This window comes from Solea solea, chromosome 11 (assembly GCF_958295425.1).
Source record: "Solea solea chromosome 11, fSolSol10.1, whole genome shotgun sequence".
NCBI lineage: Eukaryota > Metazoa > Chordata > Actinopteri > Pleuronectiformes > Soleidae > Solea > Solea solea.
Genome location: NC_081144.1, coordinates 20,638,041 through 20,649,182, shown reverse-complemented (window position 1 = coordinate 20,649,182; position 11,142 = coordinate 20,638,041). Strand labels below are relative to the sequence as shown.

At 39.4% G+C, this 11,142-nt stretch overlaps 1 protein-coding gene across 2 annotated transcripts in view; it reads right to left on the bottom strand.

The window, feature by feature from the left end:
• Nucleotides 1-227: 227 nt before the first annotated feature.
• chchd6a (coiled-coil-helix-coiled-coil-helix domain containing 6a) overlaps nt 228-11,142 on the bottom strand; it is a 68,198-nt gene continuing 57,283 nt past the window's right edge. For both annotated transcript variants that reach the window (XM_058643944.1, XM_058643945.1), the window contains one exon: nt 228-1,366. In XM_058643944.1, coding sequence (XP_058499927.1) covers nt 1,343-1,366 — 24 coding nt within the window. In that variant the 3' untranslated portion in view covers nt 228-1,342. The remainder of the gene's footprint in view (nt 1,367-11,142) is intronic.

Sequence of the window (11,142 nt, the reverse complement as noted above, 5' to 3'; positions counted from 1 at the left end):
TTAATTCTTGTGGTGATGGTTCTTATTTAAAGTTCAGTGCATATTTGAGTAGAAACCTGGCTATTGACACTCTGTGACCTATTTCACAGTGGACAAGAAACAAATGGGTGGGTGATGATGACATGATACTACTGCATACGTTCACATATCAGTTTTAGTGGCATCATAAAAAAAAACCAATGTGCATATATATATGTATATATATATATATATATATATATATATATATATATACATATATATATATATATATATATATATATATATATGTGTGTGTGTGTGTACACCATACAGACACTTAAATAAAAAGTGTTTGTCCAACACGTCTGTCCGCATGGCAGTTTTCAATTTGTGTGGTATAATGTTTTTGTTTAGTGTTGATTCAGGAGGATTAACTTTAACGAAGAAAACTGGAAAATGAAGATGGCAAAGCTCAGATCGCACGAGTCGTCTCCAAAGAACAACACATTTCTGACGTTATTTGTTCAACCGCATTTGTAAAAGACATTTTAATCTTAATATCCACATAAAATAAAGGTTTTTTAAATAATCAGTCTGTCTTAAAATCGTTTCATAGTAACAACACTTTGACATGGCCCAACCCTGCAAGCCACAGGTATTTGTAAGCGCTGGAGCGGCATGATTTTTTTGTGTCATTTTAGTTTGAAAGGTGGCCTAAAAGGAAATTAAGGTCCTCTGAGGGATCACTTAATCACTTAGTTGAAATGAAATTTACAGAATATTAAAATGTGAATTTAATGTATGCATATAAACTAGATGATAAATGGCCGAGTTAAAAAAAAACCTGAAGCCACAACCGTGTGAGTGGTTTCATCATGAAAATCTAATAACATATTATAGGTCTGAATTAACTTGTTCATAATGCTGTAAAACATAAACTTAAAAGCAAATTAAAGTTCTTTCAGTCAGTCAGAGATCAGAGCAAGGACGGACGCCACGGACTCCAATTCAGCTCAAACCAGGTATGCTTTGCTTTTGATTTCATCCGTAAGAAAAAGCAGCCGAGGTTCGGATGAAAGCTGCGCTTCCTTCAGCTGATAAAGGAGCGACCCTGAATGCATCTTTACAGCTTCCTCACTAAAGTGAAAGTGCATCGACTCAGACCATGAACCTAATATACAAAAGCTTCCTGTAAATGTAGCAGTGCAGAATTGCGAAGCAACCTCAACAGATTATTATGTAGTGGATAAATAGCAAAGTTTTAAAAACAAGGCATGCCAGCAGCAAGTCAACTTCCATCATTCAAACCAGGAGGGTGTCGCTCTTAGTGCCAAAGTAAAGCCTTCGTCAAGTAAGTGTTTTACCCTTTTCCTCCCACTCTTCATCCGTGATTGACCAGCAGATTCTACAAGACAAAAGAAGAAGAAGAAGAAGTGATGTTAGTCCATTTGAACTCCTGTCACACCCCCGTGACCTTTGAAATGCTTTTAGGAGCACGGAAATCCCATGTTTTACACATACTTCTCCTGCCGTAACGGACCACAATGAAAAGGTCATGCCTGGTAATAATAGGGATTAGATCAGTAATGGAGAGCAGTGACCTTGTTGACCACGTCACGTGGCTCTAATTTGCTGCTTTCTCGTACGACAACCAAGTGAAGCTGCACACACAAGAAGATGGAGCGATGAGAGTTTCACTCTTTATTATTCCCCGCTTATGTCTGTTGTTCCTCATTGTTGATGCAGCCTGTGTTTGGCCTTTGTTGTTAAGAATTTTATGGGATTGTTCCCCTTGACCTAGGAAATAATTAACCTTCTTACTTTACGGCTCACAAACTTTAGCCATTATGCGTTCCTTTACATAAAATCTGTACGAGAGTGAAGTTCTGAAAGTGAAACCTCTTTTATCGGCACTGGCGTACGTCTTTCATGAACGATGCAGTATTATCCTTTTTTTTTTATTCTGAGCCAAACACGGCTTTTTTTTCGAAAGGCAAGAATTAAAAACACAAAAGCATTGTTGAAAACAAATGCACATGGCCAGGAGAGGGGGGATGTTTTGCAATAGTGTCATAAAAATATGTATTCCAGGGGAGCTATTGTAGGGGGAGCTCCGTAGAGAAAAAAAGGCCAAAAAGCGACTTGCAAAGTTCCACTTTAATACTACTGAAGGAGACGGACGACTCTCATCTGTATATATATAAGTTACTGTAGCAAAGTTGTAACGTATCTTTCCTTTTCATGTTCTAATTACACAGTGTTAAGTTTTTTTATATATATGTATTTTACCCTGACACGGGACTTGAAGTTGTCATGTGGAACCTTTGTGATTTTCTATCCCCCACATTCACCTTTGGGGCGCCCCCCCTGGTATTTACCTCTCCCCTGCGCTTGTGTTATTTCCGTATTGTTTAGCATTGTCATTATGCACATATGGAGGTTTTCAAGCTAAATTTGACACACTGTAAATTTGTTTATTTTGTAGAGCGCACATTTCCCTGTGTAACCCCCTGTCTTTTATTTGCCTCGTGTCAGAAATAAAACGGAGACTGCCTCCAAAGGATACTCATCGTAGGGTGAATTCTTCACAACGCAGACCGCAACACTACACTGGTTACATAGATACTGTATATTTAATGTATATATCGTTTGCATTTAGTGCAAATATCATTGCATTTATAATGTACATAACAAATCATTCATCTGTACATACCATTTATTTTACCTCACTTATGTATTATTCTTGATTATCCTTATGTGTATAGGTCGTACGCTCGTCTTCTTTTTATGTCGGGCGTCTCGCTCCAACAGCATTTTGTTGTACACGTACAATGACAATGAATCTTATCTTATCCTCTGTCATCATGTAAGTTATTGGTCTCAAACTTAAAATGAGCAATGCACATCTAGACTGGTCAAGACGTAAAAAAAAACAAAAAAAAAAACACTTAAAATTATAATAATGTTCAATCAACTTTTCACAATAAAGACATTCATCATGATATTTCAAAGAATTTCAAAGCAAAAGTTGTTTATCTATGGAATGACGTATAATTCACAATTAAAGCACACTTATAACGCTAAATTAATATACAAATGTCAAAAGTGGGCAGAAATAAAATATTAAATACGTGGACAACTTTGATTGAGACAGTAAAGAGCTGAATAATGTAATACATTTAGTGATAATCATAACCTCATGTCTTATTATTATTTGGAAAATACTGATACATTATTAACATATTCTGTGAGTTATTTCCCTGTAAACCACTTTACAGCAGATTCATGTGAATGACATACAGACTTGTGTATCTGCAAAAAAAAAAAAGAAGCTGCAGTCCTTGGTGATTAAATTTACTCCCATTTATAAGCAAATATATTCAAATGGTGCAACTTAAAGACAACCCGATTTTAAAGGGTACCACCATGAAATGGCAGTAAATTAAATAAAACATCAAAATCCTGGTAAGATGATGTTGAGAGACACAGAAAACCCAGTGGGAAAATTATTTCAGAGAATATTTCAAAGAGACCTGGCCGATAGGCAGACCCTTGTAATTTAAATGGTTTCAACAGAGTATATTGAGTGAAGAGTGAACATGACATAAGTGTTTAAGAGTAGACGACTGGCCTTCAGAGAAACAGTCAATAAACTCTTTGAAGTTTCATCAGTTATTACTTATGTCTTCCAAGACAGTCGACGTCAAACAAAATCTAGTAATAATGATTAAATGCCGATAACAAACAAGACCTGACCTGGACTACTTCACCCACACGCAGAAAGGTCCACTTGTGATGCAACATATGCATATTAAGAAATTTGAATTATGACTTCAGTCTGCTGTTGTGTTACAAATGCTTGTCAGAGAATCCCCAGTGACTTAAGACTATTGCTTGAAATACCCATCCCTAACAGTTGTAATTATTATTTTGTTTTTTCAAATCGCATTAACTGTGTAGCATATTCACACACACACACGCACGCACACACACACACACACACACACACACACAAACTGTGTCAAAGCTGCTCGCTCTAATCATCCCATTAAAAAACATCATGATGATTGTGTGGCGTATTCAAAAGTGACATCGATTAATAAATGAAGCTGAACGATGGAAATTCTGCTACTTCTCTGTGTCACCGAGTGTCATGTTCACATGTCTTAACACAGTCACAGGCTTATTGTGCTTAGATTTCAAATGATCAAATACATTTTGAATGAATACACTTATGAACGTGTGATAAAAAATGTGATAAATGTTTGCCAGATCTACTTCTGAGTGCTTTTCTTTTTCAAATTGTAAGACTGAGCTGGTTGGAAGGAAGGTTTCAATACAATCACTCTCCCTATCGCTGCAATCCATGAGGGTTTTTTGAAAGAATCATAAATGAAATATGATTGTTGATTCACTTTTCTTTCCCCGCTCAATAAAAAAAATCAATCAGGGTCATCCCTGCTTGGCTTCAGAGGCCAATGACCTCTGGTTCCATGCAGTGAAGCTCCAGTGTGGCTCCTGTCGCCCATGTGGAACGATGCAATGAGCTAAACTGACATCCAAGGGAACATTGACCCAAAACCAGCAGGTAGACAATTTTGTTTGTGTGCATGTACAGTATAGTATGTGTATGCATGTGTGTGTGTGTGTAAGTGTGAGTTGGTTGGGTTATCTCCTCCAAGCACTGCAGGATTCACTCCAGCTGTGAAACTCAAACCATTAAAACCACTGAGAGATTCACAGAGCAGTGAAATCAATACGGCTCCCTTCTCCTGTCCTCTCATCTCATCCCTCTGGTTTCCTCTATTCTCTTCTGCATCCTGCATCATCGGTTCTCCGATTCACTTTTCTATTATACATTTCTCTTCATCTCCAGTTCCTCCCTCCATCTTCTTTCCTTTCCTCTCTATTCCACACGCGTTAAAGAAAGACATTCCCGTTGAATGCTCAAAGAAAGAGGGAAGGAGCGGACGTGTGCTTGTCTTGTGAGAAGTCCTTGAAAGGTCAAGTGTGTAAGATTTAGTCACTATCACCAACGGCGATACTGCAGATTTGTCACTCCGGCAGTTTGCCCCGCCCCCTCCTCTGCCGGGCCTGCCGGCCCTGATTACACACACCTGCTGACAATTAAGCCATGTGGACTTTAAAAACTCTCTGTTTCCCTGTTTCAGTGCCAGTGTGTTTTCGTCCATGCCTGATCACCAGAGCTCCTCGTCACAGCCACAGAATACACATGCTTTCGATCCTCTTAGTGAGCGACGTTTTCTTTGTAAGTTTTCTTATCCTAGCCTTTCAGCTGATACTTTAGTTAAGATTTATAGCCCTTTTTGTTTTCCTCCTTGGGAGAGATTTCTGTTTGTAAATTTTCACAGCCATTTTAGGAACTCCAATCACTAGGATTGTGACTTACGTTTTATTAGTTAGATTGAGTAGATCCAATCATTTAGATTAGTTTTGTTTTGACCTCGTTCTTAGTTAGTTAAAGATCGCCAATCAATTGGATTGTGCTTTGAGTTAGTTTTCGTTTTGAAGTGTTTAGAGCTTTGTTTTCCTCCGTTTGGAGAGTTTTCTGTTTAAGTTTTACATGATAACCATAGTCTGAGTTTGTTTCCTCTTCGGAGTGATTTTTTGTTCCACGTTCATAGTTCCGCAACGTTTCTTTTGAAGAGCGTTGCGCTCTCCATTTGTTATAGTTTTTCATAGCCACGCTTTTGTTTTCCCTCAGTAAAGAGGATCTATCCTGTGTTTTGTTTACGAGTGCCAATAAAGACAATTAAAAGGCCTCTGCGTCTGAGTCCTCTCTGAACCATCTTGTCAAGATTGTGATAAACACACCCAGACCTTTCCAAAGGAAACTAAGGTGGCCTTCGCGTATCAGAAAGGATGCTGATAGAAAGCTTCTGCTTGCAAGAAAACCACATTCTGGATATTTGTCTCACCTAAAGGTGTCCAATTAACCTCTGCATGTTTCTGGACAATGGGAGGAAACTGGAGAACCAGGAGACAACCCATGCACACACGGGACACACAGAAATGCAAGTTCAAGACAGTTAATGAAACACCAATTCTATATATCTGCGTAAATTCTTCACGACAAGTGGGCAAACATCACCTGCTTTCAAACCTCTAATGTTTCGAGTTAGACCCCAGAGAAAGAGAGAACTGATCAAACTCAGCTTGCACTGGTAATTTAATTTGTCTTGTTAACATTTAATGTCTTTGTCTACATTTTTTCTTTCAGTCAGTCAAGGTCGTGAAAACAACTGTTGTTTATGAAGCAGCACAGATATTCAACGACTCAACTTCTACAAAAAAAACACATATAAATATGCATATGCATTACATATGTATATTTACACATTATATAAACACTATATTTTCAAGTGATCAATTGCTCTGAAAAACAGACGATGAATTTACAAGAAAATAAGCAGAAAAGCAGCGAATCCTCAACATTTATGATAAATCTTTTATCAAAATATTGGTTAACTGAAGCCCATGGGAAATTGCCTTGATTTCTAATTAGGCTAACGCTCAGCGTAGCATTTAATGCACTATTGCATGTTTCAGTGGAATATTTTTGGGGAGCCTTCCCCCTAACTTAAAGTAAACTCACAAAAATAAAAGTTAAAAAGTGAAATTGTCCAGCGGTCTTTCTGACTACGGCATGAAAATCCCCTCTAAAAGTGGCATCTGCACCCTGCTATTGTATTCAAGACAACTGGAAACACCTCACAACTCACCCACTAACATAATAATGGAATTCTCCACCTGTTGCTTTAATTGAAGTTCCATCAAAGCAACACACCGACTCCCAGACAGTGTATTGGTACTTGAGCCTATTTTCATTTCATGTGGCTCTTGCCGGCACATGGGAGACGGTATGAGGTGAGTGGAGACAGCAGAGGGACAGGGGCCAAACACAGTAAGAGACACAGAGGGAGAAACAAATAACAAGCAGAAAGTCAGGAGAGGTAGAAGAACAGCAGAAAAATGGCTGGCCTTCATTTTACCTGGCCTGACATGGGAGCCTTGAATCAATTGGAAATCCATTTCATCTGATGACTGGCAGGCAATTGGAACTCCCAGGTGATAGACTGAGGCTCTGTGGTTGATTGACCTGACCACTCTACTGCTGAGAAATAAAGAGGGACGCGGACGAGAACGCTCTGCAAAGATTGTCTCTACTAAGTAAGTACATTTCAGTTTATCCAGATAATATGCTGCCCACCATTTCTTCTAATGATTACTCTATTCGCTTCTTTTTCATACAAAATACCCAAATATGTTTTTACTATGATCACATTTGAGGAACAGTGGCTTCCATTTCTCTCTTGAATGTTTGACTGTGGTTAAGTTGCACGGTCTATTATATTTTAATATTCACAAGTGGGCCACATGTACTACATGGTGTAGTGGTTAGCACTCTTGCCTTTGCAGCAAGAAGACCCGGGTTTGAGTCCCGGTTGGAGCAAGGGCCTTTGTGCATGGAGTGTGCATGTTCCCCCCGAGTGTGCATGGGTTTTCTCCGGGTTCTCCAGCTTACTCCCACAGCCCAAAAAAATCGGGTCTGATTGATTGAGACCTTTCTGAAATATCTGTAACGGTTCTTAGTTTCGTAAGGTTACTACAAACCTTGCAGCTCAAAGCAGTGAGCAACGCTCTACAATACCTACTGCACATTGTGAACCCAGGTTAATGTAAATTGATCAGAAAAACAGTAAAACATGTAATACCTTCAGGCCAGCTGCATGCTGCTCAAAACTTTGAGTTACAAGTTCTCAAAGTTATCATCTTGAAGGTTAGATAAAGAAGACACTTCAAATAGCAAGTTCATCAGTCACAGTTCTTCCACGGCACGTTGACGAGACAAACAATGGTAAGCAAATGCAGGCAGGACACAAGTTTTCAAAGTTCCACGTCAAAGTGAACTTGTCAACATAGCTCTGGGAGCAAACAATGAAACAACTGTATTTATTTATTTACAAAAAAAAATCATTGATCGCTTCTGGGAGTACAGGGTGCAAGAGCAATCACAAAAGAGTGGTAGGCCTCAACTCAAAAACAGAAAAAGGAAGTGGGGAGAGAGACATGGATTGAGTGACAGTGGGACACAAAAAGAGGCTGGGACAAAGCGGACTGTTCCGATAATGTTGAGGCTGCTTTGAAGCAACAAAAGCCAGTATAAAACCCACCTAAAAGCCCTGTTCTTGTCCCCTCTTACACCAGCTGGTGGTCTTTCTTCCACAAAACCCTCTTCCTAGGTGTGCAAGGAAACAGATGAAGAAATGCACCCAGAGAAAAAAAAAAAAAAAAAAGAAAGAAATCTTGAGTGTCAACTGCTTATGCAGCTGAGGTTGCTTTCAATGGAACACAATACAGGATTTTGTTGAATAATGATAGAGAATGAGACCCCCATCAGAGAAGGCAGAAAGAAAAGAACTGGGAGGGGGTCTGGTGGCGCGAGCAGACAGGCATGATGGCGCCCAGAAAGGTCATGGTAAAGCTACCAAGTGCTACAAAAGCTGATAAAAAAGCCTCCTGCAGACAGCAGTTGCGAGTACCTTCACCTCTACCCCCGTCACTCCATGTCTGCACGCCCTCGACCCCCTTCCCCACGTTTCCGAAGCTTTAAAGGCATCTGAGGGCCATCGAGGCAGATGAAAGAGAAAACAGAAGCATGAGATTTGGCTTGATGTGCTGTTCGATCGAACACCGCAGAGCAACAAACGACGGGGAAATGGAACTATAGGAGAGAAAGGACGGGGCAGACAGAGAGGTGCAAAGTACAAATAAAGTCTAGCATGTAACACAACGGTGGCTTTGATGGGCAGAACAGCAGCCTGATACAAAAAAAAGTATAATACGCATACAAAAGGGCAACGCACAGCAGCAGTAGACAGGCTGATGTCTGTTGCAACACCATGGTACAGTAGACCCTGTCAGGACGGTTGTATCCATGCAACTGTTCCATGACTTGTTCTGCTTTGCTGGTGTGCTCTGGGTGGCTCCAGCGCCCACTGTGACCCTTAAAGAGGTAAAGATAATGGAACGATATCTCACAAGAGTCGGTACTTTTTCATTCCCATGATTGAGAAGTTGGGAAAAATTAGCATACTTCACCGATTTGCATTTAGCTTTGTATTACTAGAATAGAGGTAGTATTTTTGAAGAATTGTGCAACCTCAGTTTCCCCTGAGTTGAGAAATATCTTAATTTTTTTCTTTGTTACGTGCCCACCAGTGACACTTGGTCATGTTAGCGTAACTGTTAGCAAAGATGGCGGACACTGTTTACATTCTGTGAATGAGGTCCCGTCCCCCTATGAGTGGGTCTCAAAAGTGCGTTGCAGTTTCAAGCCTCGGACCAAGTGTCACTGGTGGACACGTAACAAAATAGAATATTTTAGATATAAATCTTCTTGAATCAGCGTTGTATAACTAGAATAAGGGTAGTATTTTTGAAATATTGTGCAACCCACAATTAATGAAAACATATAAATACATGTACATGAGTCAAAGTAATGGACATAACCTGTGTCGTGTGCAGGATATGCTCATTGTTTGTGTTGCTAGGCAACAGTCAAATGGTCCAGTTGATGAACTATTCTTGTATTTTTGAAAAACAAAAACATCTAAAAACTGTTGTCACAGATTTTGTATAATCTGGTTTTATATTGTGTACATTTTTGTATCACTGTATTTAATTGTTTTTTTACATTTTCAACAACTGAGAACAAAGCAGCACATGAGCATTGTGATTTATGATTCCTTCTTCAACTGCACATCTGCCCAAAACGTTTGACAAACGATGGAAACTGCTCACTTTCATATCATGCAGTAAAACTTGAGTGCTGTAAGGAAAGTACGCCTTTGATATTGTATCAAAGTTTTGCAATAGTTTTATTCTGAAGTCTTCAGTCACCCCCCCCCACACACACACACTTAGTCTGAGGGAAAGAAAAGGAAAAGAGGAGCATGATTCACCACCAAAACATCTTCAGAATGTAGGGCTGTTTTTTTCACAGAGGTTTTCAATAGCTACATCAAACAAAAAGAGCAAGACAAAAACACAGAGAACACAATACAAGACCCACGACAACAAGAAAGAGTCAGAGACGATAATGACGCTTGGTGGTGACTGGTTGTGATCAGCTCTGCAATGATCAATACGATGGTTTGACGGAGGCAACAACTACCAACTGTATGGAAACGAAATCAATGAATCGACTACAAAAGCGGAGAGAGAGAGAGAGAAAAAAAAATGGCAAGGTAAAGAAAACAAATGGTTAAGAAAAAAAATAAACAGGTAGGAGGCAAGAGGGAATATAAGACGAGAGACAAAGAGTGAAGTGGACACAAAGAAATGGGAAAAAAAAATAAAAGAGCTTCAGTCAGACACAGAAGCGAGATGAAAGGTCTGGTTTGAAGAAAGCAGGTACGGAAAAGCAAAACTGACAGATGAAGGAAGATTTCATTAAAGATGGATACAAAAAAAAAACAGAACAGAAACTGACAAAAAAAAACATTGAGGTAAACCAACTGACAAAAAGTTTTCTACAAACACTGAGCCATGATGTACGTAAACTTGCAGGGACTGTTGTGTGTCTGGTGTTAAAAATGTGTGAGTGTATGTTTACATATTATAGAAGCCAGAATAAGCACAGTTTAAACTTACACACACACAAATATGTTTTCAGCTAATCTGTATAAATACATTACAAATACATACAACACCAGGCCTAAAAGCAACACATATCCATATATCTACAACTTCATTATGACGAGACCTGCAGTTTCAGTTTCATGACGTTGTGGATATCGTCAATGAAAAAGTGGTCGCCACAATGTGTGATCTGCCTCCATCTTGCCCTATCCTGTGTCCTCTTCTAGTCCTCCACCAGCTGTCTTCCTTCATAACATCCAGTAACCTTCTCTGTGGTCTTCCTCTATTCCTCCTGCCCGGCAGCTCAAACCATCTCAACTTTGCCTTGAGAGAACAACTCGTTCAATGTTGTTGTTGTCAGCCCATGTGTGACACTTGCAGCAAAGCTGCACTTCAACTCACTTCAACATCTGTATTTACATTAAAACATGGTTTTAAAAACATCACAACAGCAACGACAGGATCAGAAAAGTGCGTTCTTGTGCGTCTAATTCACTGCTCCGAGTTCGCACTTGC